The following is an 11,813-nucleotide window of genomic DNA, read 5'->3' as shown; positions in this document are numbered from 1 at the left end:
ATGTGGAAGATGATAGGGGCAATAAGTTCCAGCCCTAGGTAAAATTATGAAATAATCCAATTTGTATTTGATACCCTTCTTCCTTCCCCCATTCTTAATCTCAACCCATATTCAACCCTTACATTAATCTGGTCTTCACAGATCTGAACTTGATCTGAACCAAATCCCATTTAGATCTTATTGGAAATTAGCTGAGAAATAGCTTTTATTTCAAATAAGAGCCTTTTAGGACAGCTAACTAGCAATGGATAGAGAGCTGAACTGGAATCATCTTCCTGGATTCAGATCTGGCATCAGACCCCTACTAATGACCCAATTAAATTTGTTTGCCTCAGTTTCTCATCTATAAAATGAGCTGGGGAAGGAAATGGCAACCATTCCAGTATGTAAAATTTCTTATACTGTGCTGAAAAGAAAAAGAGATGTTTGAAGGTAATGGCAGTGCCCCCTCAAAGCAAAGTGTGCCCTCAAGTAGTTTTGTTAGGAAGCAGCAAAGGGAACTTAAAATTTTATAGTCAAACCAGAAAAAAAGTTGGCTCGATTTTGAATGTAGATGTTATCTCAGAAGCAGACCTCGAATTTACCAAAAATTAGGCTTGGCTGCAATGAAGCAAACACAGAGTAATGACCCTTTGTGAGAGTCTAGCTTGTGTGGGCAGGGCTTCTTGTTTGCAGAAAGCAGAAGCATAAAACCCAGTGTATTTAGGAACAGTTCACAGTGCAAGGACAAGGCAACGAGTCTGTCTGGCCTTCCTGTCTTCCCCTTACCAACACCATGGGGAGAGACTGGTTACCTCATCTAGGTCTTCTGTTACTCTTCACCTTGGTCACTGGAATCAATGGAGAACCGTAAGTTTTCCTAGAAAATTCGAGGTATTTACAAAGTTTTCCCAGAAAAGTTTAGCTCTTTACAAAGAAAGGAGCCAGCCTGGAAGGGAACCAGTAAGCCCTAACCCAGTCCTACCCTGGCAAGAAACTTTCTCTTTTTTTCTCATAGGTCTGCAATCCAAATCTCTTTTCTGCTTTTTAATTTTCCATTTGTATTTGCTTCTCTGACCCTCTTGTCTATTTTTTTCTTCCTTCTTATTATTATTCCTTCTCACTTTTTTGAAATCACTTCCTTTTACCAGGGCCAAACTTAGACACAGGAAAAATATCTGGGGAAGGACATGGGGTTACTTAAGAGCCTGGAAAGCTCACTGCTTCTCAAATATCTCCCCATTAGCCTGCCATCCTAGCTTTAAAAATTCATTTTTTGGGACATAAGATATTGCCCCTCCAAGTGCCCCCCTCAAACATATACATGTATATATAATATTTATGTTTATATATATGCACATAAATGCATATATTTTGAGAAAAATTTCCTCCCCAAGGCATTATATAGGAACTAGTGATCAGTTCTTAATATCTAATAAGAAATTGCTTTATGGCACAATTGCTGAGATTGAGGAAGCAAAGAAATGGGATTTTTGATAGGGGCAGATACAGATTGGGAGTGAGGTTTTGGGAAGTTTACACTTTTCTGGAAGTGTAAGATTTCAGTGGGATGATGTAGCTGGTAAACAAGGGGACTGGACAGCTATAGCAGGGTGAAAGGGCAATCAAGATCCCATTTATCCCATCAGTTTCTCAGGATCTCCTTAGTTAATTCTTGTTGCTTTTCAGGCCCCAGGGGGTAGCCATATTCTTCTCCCAGCTGCAGCTATCATTGGTGGTCTACCCATTTATTTTCCATATAGAAAACAAATGCAAATTAAGATACAGCCTCTCAATTAATCCCCTTATCTTTCAGCCGAGGTGTAACCAAAGTTCTTTTGAGAATTCTTTATAACTGGGATAGGAGTTAGAAAATAACAAATGTGGGTGAAAGCTGCAGTTATGTAGCACCTTGAAAGTATTACAATATTAAGAATCCCTGCTATTCACTAGAATATTCATGGAGGTTGCTTTTTTTAATTAATCTTGTCTGGCAGTCACTGATACCTGGGTTTTTCAGCTCCTTCACTTGTCCTTTCCCTGTATTCTCCTTCACACCTCCAGCTTTTTAAAGTCATAATGATGTCTCTAGGCAACCAAAGAACTCCAGGTCTGGTCCCTAACTATCACTTAAGGAAGACTTATCAGAATCCCCAGTAAGTGGACTGCAGTCTCACATGGGTTTGATTTGCCTGGGAAGACAGCAAGAAGGCACTAAATTGTTATTTAAGAAGATAAGAGCTAAAATCTAGGCTTTAAGGTTTATGATGCCATATATATGTAATTTCACCAGATCCTCATCATAATCCTGTCATAAATCAGGAAATATCTGAGACAAGATTCAAATTCAGGAACTGGAGTAATCTAGCAACTGTATTCCCTGACCCCTTAGCTGTTAATTTGAATATGGTACTTTAATTGTCTAAGTAGTACCATTATATCTGACTTATTTTTGACTTTTTTCAAAGAGATAGTATTTCTTAAACTTTTCATACATTAACCATCTTGAAAGCCTCTCTCTTAACACTTGAAAATAGCTATTCCCCTTACCAGTGGAAAAAAAGAATGAAAAATGAAGGAAAAAAAATAAGGATTAAAAATAAAAAACCTATTAAAAACAATAAATAAATAATTATAAATCTAAAGGAACTTTACAGGGACAGTGAGTCGGCCCTTGTTTTTTCTTTACTACTAATTTGAAGATTTTTTCTTCATAATACTCAAGTTCCAACTTTGCCATGGGGCAGCTATGTAAACTGAATCTCATTTTTCTTATTTGTAAAATGGGACATTTTAATCTGTTAAAAAAAATCTATAAAATGTGTGAAGAAAGTATATTATAAATCTTAAATTTCTATATAAGTTTAAGTTGTTCTTTGATCTCACTATGTACTATGACCTCAGCAAAACAGAGGGTAGACTGGGGCACCATGTTTGTAGACAGGTACCCAAAAGAATATAAAGAGTTCTTGTATCACACAAGTATAAATGCTTACATCATGAAGAATATCAAAACAATGGGGCTTACATACTTTATTTTATGCAATAGATATATTCCCAGGCAAGTTGTAAATCTAAAAAATTTTTAAACCAAATAAAATTGTATGGGCTTCATTAACAACTGGTATCTAAACAATACTTTCACTATATTATTGCATTTAGCCCATAATATTAGCAGTACCCTTTCACTGATGAGAAAATTGGCACTGAGAAAGATTTTGACTTTCTTAGTGTCCCACAATGAGTGTAGTATTAAGATTTGAACTCAGTTCTTCCTTTGTCCTAATCAAGCATCCTCTCAAGTTAGTCAACTGCTTTTCTGGTTGGTAAGTTATGTAAAAATGAAAAAAAAACAAACAAAAAAACCAAAACCACAACATTTATTTGATTTTTTTTGTGCATATAAATGTAGGTGTTAATTCAAATATTTCCTTAAAGTTAGAATTGTCTGTGAAATATACTTTGCATAAGATATTATTCTCCTGATTGAGAATGACAGAGAAGGAAAGCAATGTTTTTTAGAATTTCACAGCTATCAATCTAGCTCTTCATTTTTTATAGCTGTTGGTGGTAGTAGTGATTGTGAGGGAAACACAGTTGTGTGGGGGCACTAAGTAAGGAATGACTGGTGGGTCTTTTTCTTTTTCTAGTCAATACATGGTGTTGGTCCCCTCTCTGCTGCATACCGAGATCACTGAGAAAGCATGTCTGTTTATGAACCACTTGAATGAGACAATGACTGTAAGTGCTACATTGGAGTTTAACAGACCCAATGGAAGTACCGTATTCAGTCATCAGGTGAACGAGAAAGAAGCATTCCTCTGTCTGCCCTTCACAGTGAGTATCCATCATCAGTCCTGTCTGATTTACTACAGCCTCTTGGAGCTGATCTCTGTAGTGAGTCCTTCTGGAGGGATGGGAAGATATTTTCAGTTTACAGGAAATGCCTTGGAAGAATGGACAAAACTTGAATATTGTTTTTAACTAAGAAATGGGGCAAGGAAAAGAAATACCTGTGGGGAGGTGATGGTTGCTACTGGGTACCTGTCATTGATCTCCCAGAAAGGTAGCTCCTATTAATATTTAGGAACAGCTTTCCAAAGTAAGATGCAGCTAGTTTGCCTACCAATTTCAAATTTAAGAAAATGGTGCGCTAACATGTGGTGTGAGAGACACATTTATATTATCTTGGATTGTTGACTCCCATGTGCTGACATAGGTAAAAATCAGAGTCTGAGTGAATCCAGAAGTCGTGCTCTCTCTGTACGTGGTCTAGAGACATCCTCCATAGCTGCTTCCTATCGACTGAAGGATACTTGTACAAGTTAAACAAGTTTTTTTTTAATTATAGCTTTTTATTTACAAATTATATGCATGGGTAATTTTCTAGCATTGACAATTGACAAACCTTTTGTTCCAATTTTTCCCCTCCTTCCCCCCTCTCCTTCCCCCAGATAGCAGGTTGACCAATACATGTTAGCTATGTTGAAGTATAAATTAAATACAATATAAGCATATGTGTCCTGACAGTTATTTTGCTGTACAAAAAGAATTGGACTCTGAAATAGTATACAATTAGCCTGTGAAGGAAATCAAAAGTGCAGGTGGACAAAAAATAGAGGGATTGGAATTCTATGTAGTGGTTCATAGTCATCTCCCAGAGTTCTTTCTCTGGGTGTAAGCTAAACAGTTTTTATAAGACTACAAATCCCTGATGGGCACTGGCGAGTCTAAGTTGCTCCTTCCCTCGTGGAAGCACTGCCTTTCATCTTGGACCCATTAGTGGCTTACCTTGCTTATCCTGAGTCTAGTTGAGAGATGACATATTGATGAAATTTTAATTTATTTCCTCAATCTTCATTCCTTTTGGATGAATCACTTTCCCAGGTTTCTTGTTTCAGGACACATAGATTTTGATACACAATCTATAAAAATGGCAGATTTATATTACAAAATGAAAAAAATAGACAAAATTACCCTTCCACTAAAAATAGATAAAATTACTCTTTCACTAAAACAGAGACAGTCCACTGTACTTCCTGTCATACTTGGTTTTCTCTCTTTCTCGGACCTTCAATGCAGATGAGAAAAGTTTCTGAACACTTAAACCATGTTTCAGAAAGGGGCAACTTACCCTTCTGGCTTTCCAAGATAAAGGCTTTTGTAGGTAGGATTGTTTTTTAGTCCTTTGTGGCTCTTAAAAACTTACTCTGGATGATGCTGGCTGTGAAATCCACTCCTCCATGTTTTTGGTTTTTCTTACTTAAAAACTACCAGAAGCCCAAATGGGAAGAAATTGTTGTATACCCAGATGATACCTCCAATACTGTCACATGCTTCTGACTTAGCCTGTCTCTTGTAAAGTGATCGATCATTGAATCTCCAGAGCAGCAACCTCATTTCCAGTTAGGGAAAGTCTGCTCCAAAATTCAGAGTCAAGTCTCCCCTCCTCACTCTTGTGAATAGTTTCTCTGATTCAGGGGTAGCTTTACAGAGACAGTTAAACAGTCAAAGTTCTCTCAGACTACACTGGGAACACTGGGAATCATTATATGTATCCATGAGGGAGGGAGAGAGAGACAAACATAGGAGGTGACAGTCTAGTAATGTAGTGGACAATACACCAGAATGCTAATGGTTTTGAAGTCAGAAGCATGGGGCTTGAATTCTACCATTTATTCTGCAAATGAAGAGGTTATAATACATCCTCTATAAGGTCCTTTCCAGCTTTAATCCATGATTTTATATTTACATCCATTTGTGCATGCATGCATGCATGGATACTCTCCCCCGCTCCCTTCCCTTTTCCCTCCCCTCTCTCTTTCTCTATTCTCTCTCCCTTCCTTCCTCTCCCCTTCTCCCCCTCTCTTTCTTTTTCTCTCTGTTTCTCTCTCACTCTCTCTCTGTGTCTCTATCTTTCTCTGTGTGTCTCTTTGTCTCTCTGTCTCTGTCTCTTTCTGCCTTTCTCTCTTTCCCCTCTCTGTAAAGTCCTGTTCTAACAACTCATCACATTAGGGAGATGACTTTAGATTTTTTTTTTAAATTATTTTTGGACTGTATTATACTTTTACATAACTTTTAAATGAGAGATACATGAAAGGGGGATTGTGAACTTTCTGGTTTTCTTTTTTTTTTTTTTAAGCCATAACCAATTCCTAATCAAATCAACTTTTTAAAAAAGACCAGTGTAGTGCAGACAGTACTAAATCTTCAAGACACTGATGCTAACTCCAGACAGCATAGTTAAGACAAAAGACCCATAACTCGTTCTAAGGTTGAACCAATCACTTAGTTTATTCTGCTGAATTAGCTGGGAATGCCAACCATAATGATTAGAGGCAGAAAGTGTATGGATCACTCTAAAACAAATATAGGACAAAAAGGGCTCCTCATTAATTAAAGAACAAGAAGAAAATGAATGATATTTGATACCAAAGTCTATAGGTATATAATTAAGAATTTATATATAGTATTCTTTGTTCATCAGTTCTTATTCTAAATGCTTTTTTTTCCATTTTCATTTACAGTATTTTTTTCCAATTACATGTGAAGATAGTTTTCAATTTTTGCTTTTATAAGATTTTGAACTCCATATTTTTCTTTCCTCCCCCGTCCCCAAGTCAGAATATTAAACATATTTCCACATTAGGGTAACTCTAGATTCTTGAAAGCTGTTTGAGCAGAGAAAAATTTCTGAAAGGTTCTGTTGCCAAGATTTTGTCCCAGAAGAAAAAAATGTATTTTCTGAAGGTCAGTCTAAGTACAGAAATGTTCATCATGAATAAGTCAGTCCTACTATAGGATGATTTCTTTGGCTTATTGCACTCTAGTCAACAAGCATTTATTAATTGCTTCCTGTGTGCCAGGCAGTGTGTTAAGCACCGGAGGATACACCAGAAGACAAAAAATAAATCTCTGCTCTCAAGGATTTCAAATTCTTAAGGGAGACAACATACAAATGACCATGTACAAGCTATATCAATAATACTGATATTTATCATCTATATGGTGTATCAGATACTGCATTAAGCACTTTACAAATACTTTGTTTTATCCTCAAAGATATATATAGAGAGAGAGCGAGAGAGAGAGAGAGAGAGAGGGGTATAAATTGAAGATAATTTCAAGGAAAAGGCACTAACATTAAGGGAGATCAGCACAGAGATTTCTTTTAGAAGAAGAGATTTTAGCTGAGACTTGAAGGAAGTTAGGAAAGTGAGGAGGGAGAGAATTCCAAGTATGGGGAATAGCCAGTGAAAAGTCTTACAGAGTATGTATAAGAAGAATAGGAAAGTGGGAAGGGGTCAGATTATGAAAGACTTTATAAGTCAAGATTTTATATTTAATTGTGGAAGTAATAGGGAGCATTGGAATTTACAGAGTTGAGGGAGGGGTAACATGGTCAGAATTGTACTCTAGGAAGATAAGTTAGAAAGCAGTGTGTGGGAGGGATTTGAGGGAGGAGAAATTTGAGGTAGGGGAAACATCTAGTAAGGCTACTGTAAAATTAGCTTAAGCTTAAGAGGATGAAGATCTGTGCCAAAGAGAGAACCCACTAATAAAGAAAACTACAAAATAATCTGCAGGAGTGGTCCCCTTCTACTCCTTCACTGGAGAATGTTGAAAAAGGGATTACAGTTTTTAGAATATCTATTAATACTAATTTAATTATTGCTCCTTATTTGGTGAGAACCATACTAATGACCAATGAATCAAAATATCACTGGGAGAACTGTATCATATCTATATTAATATTTTTGGTATAATCAAAATAGGGAAGTTTCAGAGAAATGGGAATATGGCTCACAGGTTCTTTTCAGAAGGACAAAGAAAGTAGTTAAAAGTTATATCATATGTTCCATCACTTCATGGAACATTTACTTATCTCTCTTTGAGGTGCCCATGATAAACATAAGAAAGAAATTCAAGTGGAAAGAACAAAACATCCCAAACTAAACACTTTAATCACAGTGACCAAGCATTGTCCCAAGAATAATTACAAACTGACATGGGGAATGAAGAATGCAATTATCTTGCAATTGTTCTGGACAGCATTTTAAAATTATGCTAAAAAATGAAGAAAATGTTCATACAGATCTGAGGAAGATAAGATAGAAAGTAAAATTTCATATAATGATAACATATTCCTAGCAACACTTTTTAGTGGTAACAAAAAAACTGGGAACAAAGTGGATAGATGCTTTGTAGACTGAAGAATAGCCAAACAAACTATGATAAATGAATGTAATGAAATATTCTATATCAAAAAATGATGAATATAAAGAATATGAAGAATGAGAAAAGGGATATCTTATAAAGATGTGTATATATAAATACACATATATACCCACATATACAGATATAAGTATGTGGGTTTTGTGTGTGTGTGTGTGTGTGTGTATTTATACACACATGTATGTTGTAGTTCATGGTGACATAGATAAGACTGAGGATCTAGTGCAGCTTTGCAGAAAGTAGGGAAGATCCATCCCTGTATTAGCAGCAGCCTCGCTGGTGGAGGTAGGAAGAAATAGACAGGACTTAAGAACTCTGTGGCAGGGTAATCTCTCCTGTCTCCAAGAGGACTAGAATTTATCTCTCTGCAGACTTTCAAGATCTCTAGTCTGAGGATAGATTCAGAATGAAAGCCATTTATTTCATTTCCTTGATTGCTCTTAAAAAGGATAACTTGTGGCTCTCTTCAACAATGAGATGATTCAAACCAGTTCCAATTGTTCAGTGATGAAGAGAGCCATTTACCCCAGAGAGAGGCCTGTGAGAACTGAGTGTGGTTCACAACATAACATTCTTACTCTTTTTGTTGTTGCTTCCCTCTTCCTTCTTTTCTTCTTCATTTTTTCTTCTTCTTCTTCCTTCTTTTTCTTCTTTATTTTTCTTCCTTCTTCCTTCTTCTTTCTTCTTCTTCCTTCTTCTTTTTCTTCTTTCTTCTTCTTCTTCTTCTTCTTTTTTCTTCTTTCTTCTTTTTTCTTTGTAAACAAATGTTCAAAGGTGGAAAGACTCTAGATATATAGGGAGGACTAGCAGCCCAGTTTCAGGAATGTAATTTTTAGGGGTGACAGGGAAACAAATTCAGTAGTTAATAATAAATATAATAATAATGATAAATAAACATTTGTTATTAATAATAAACATGTATTAAAATTGACAGAAGTCTGGGTAAGAATGAAAGTAAATATATTATGGAATACAAGCTAAAAATGTTGGACTTTATTTGGTAGATAATGGAGAGACAGAATAAAGAAGTAAAAGAAGCAAAGCAGATATATAAAGAAGAAAGATATATAGTGAATTACATCTTATTGCTCTCAGCTCAATTTGTAAAAAGGGAAAAAATATTCCATGTCCCTTATCAACTTCCTCTAGCGAGACAGTGAAAAAAAGGAAATGTATATTGAGAGATGAGGTCTCCAGAGTGAATGAACAACGTAAGTTATGAAAAATATTTGTATTTCTCAGATCCCAAAATTATCAACACGCTCGGAGATGGCATTCTTCACTGTGCAGGTGAAGGGTCCAACACACACGGTTAGTAGACGGAAAACAGTACTGGTGAACAACCTGGAGAGTCTGGTCTTTATACAAACAGACAAACCTATCTACAAGCCAGAACAAAAAGGTATGAAGGTTGTGAGGGTCAAGGGCAACTCCAAGAAAGAGTGAGCCTTGTCCCCGTTATTTTCCTATTAAAAATGGCAATTTTCCTTGCCTTTTGGCTTCCTAGATCACTGCCTAAGGGAACTACAATGGGGATTTTGGGGCTCATAGCTGATATTTTTTTGTTTCAGTTCAGTTTCGCATTGTCTCTGTGGATGGAAATTTTCGCCCCTTGAATGAGAAGGTGAGTCACCCTAATAGCTGTGTAAGACTTGTGGGATCACAAAGATGAGGGGCATGTTTCTGGGGGGCTTGAGTATAACAGCAGTGACTTTCAGCCCCATCTTAGAATAAGATGTCCAACATGAAACACTATCAAGGGAGAAGAGGAGGAGGAAATTCCTTTCCTTATTAAGCATCTACTTAAAATAGCCTTTAATAACTAAAATAGCCTTTTAATAACTTTCATGAGAAAGTGGTGGAATGTGGGGTAACAGTGGAATCCAAAGACCTGAGGTTAAGTCCTAGCTTCACTATTGTGTGATTGGGGACAAGGCATTTCATCCCCCTGTACCTCAGTTGCCTCTTCCATAAAAAGAAAGTCTCTTCTACCTCTAAATCTATGCTAAATTAAATGCTAAATCTATACTAAATCTATGATCCTTGCCAAACTTAGAATTGACTAAGTCTACAGTAACTAACTTTTCTTTTGTTCACCCTTATCTATTATCTTCTCTGGAATCAGATTGAGCAATGTGTTTGGCTAATCAAGTTTCCTTCCTTCAAGAATAACATCGGATATTTAGGGTAGAGTGCAAGATAAATAAATCCTCTTGAGGTTGAACATTGAATAAAGCCAAAAGATGTATTTCCTGTCCATCTCCCTCATAGGAGGAATTAAAGATGTCATTCTTTAGAATCAAGGACAAAAAGCTCTTCTGGAGCCTGTCTCCCAGTCTGTAAAAAGGCACAGCACGTGGTGATGACCTTGAAAAGAAGATTATAATCACAAATTTAGTGTTAGGAAATCTCAAATCCTAAACGAAGGAAAATGCATAGATATGGACAAATACATCATCTTCATCATCAACATAGCTAATATTTTTATGACACCATGCTAAACGCTTTACAAATATTGTTCCAACTGATCCTTAAAAGAACCCTGAGAAAATGGGCATTATTTTCCCTATTTTGCAGATGAAAAAACAAGTAAACAGAGGTCAGGTGATTTGCCTAAAGTCACACAGCTAGTCTGAGGTTACATTTGAATTCAGATCTTCCTGTTCTCTGTGCACTATGGTGCACCTGAATGCCCCATAAGCATCTGTTTGTGTGTGCATAATAATACATAGTTCTCAGAAACTTCTATGCAGAATGTATGCTACTGCAGATATAACCATGTTTAAAAAATAAAAACAAACTAAAACCAAAAAGCAGTTTATAGATTCGTCTGAATTTTCTGTCTAAAAAAATAAAAACAAAGTGGTTTTAAAACCAAAATAGCTGTTTATAGATTTGTCTAAATTTTCTGTCTAAAAAAAAAAAAAACAAAATAGTTTTTAAATCAAAATAGCTGTTTATAGATTTGTCTGAATTTTCTATCTTAAGAAGCAATTTTCAATTCATATGTTTTCTTTTTTTTTTCTTTTAGTTTCCATTGGTGTACATTGAGGTAAGTAGAAGGAAGCATTTTAGAACTGGGGGAACCTAGGGGTCCTTTTTACAGGGACCTTCCCATAACATCTCAGAAACATGAGCTAGTATGAGAAGGCTTCCTCTGAAAGTTCTTCCTACGACAAAGCTTCAGTATGTTGTAGCTCATTGCTTCCTTTTCCATCTTATATAAGAGCAGGGTTAAAGAGACTTCAAACTATGCTGAGTTATCAAAAGATCCTCACATTTCTACCCTTTTTATTATAATATTCTTGTTCCTTTTGATCCCATTATAGTCTTTTTTTTCCTAATAGGACCCCAAAAGGAATCGTATCCTGCAATGGCAGAATCTCGTATTAGAGGGAGGCCTCAAACAACTCTCCTTCAGCCTTTCATCAGAACCTGCCCATGGCTCCTACAAGGTGGTGGTACAGAAGGAATTAGGAAGAAATAAAGAACACTCCTTTAAAGTGGAAGAATTTGGTATGGACTGTGGACTGGTTTTGAATTTGTTCCTAAGATTTTAAATCATTTTGATTCTCTCCATTTTCCAAAGGCTAGGGGGC

At 36.2% G+C, this 11,813-nt stretch overlaps 1 protein-coding gene across 2 annotated transcripts in view; it reads left to right on the top strand.

The window, feature by feature from the left end:
* The first annotated feature begins 683 nt into the window (after positions 1–683).
* Positions 684–11,813, top strand: part of A2M (alpha-2-macroglobulin) — a 69,567-nt gene continuing 58,437 nt past the window's right edge. For both annotated transcript variants that reach the window (XM_023504526.2, XM_012550705.3), the window contains exons 1-6: positions 684–849; positions 3,630–3,816; positions 9,457–9,616; positions 9,786–9,838; positions 11,246–11,266; positions 11,562–11,730. In XM_023504526.2, coding sequence (XP_023360294.1) covers positions 776–849; positions 3,630–3,816; positions 9,457–9,616; positions 9,786–9,838; positions 11,246–11,266; positions 11,562–11,730 — 664 coding nt within the window. In that variant the 5' untranslated portion in view covers positions 684–775. The remainder of the gene's footprint in view (positions 850–3,629; positions 3,817–9,456; positions 9,617–9,785; positions 9,839–11,245; positions 11,267–11,561; positions 11,731–11,813) is intronic.

This window comes from Sarcophilus harrisii, chromosome 5, assembly GCF_902635505.1.
Source record: "Sarcophilus harrisii chromosome 5, mSarHar1.11, whole genome shotgun sequence".
Classification (NCBI taxonomy): domain Eukaryota; kingdom Metazoa; phylum Chordata; class Mammalia; order Dasyuromorphia; family Dasyuridae; genus Sarcophilus; species Sarcophilus harrisii.
The sequence above is the reverse complement of the archived record's forward strand: the minus strand, read 5'-3'. Positions and strand labels throughout refer to the sequence as shown.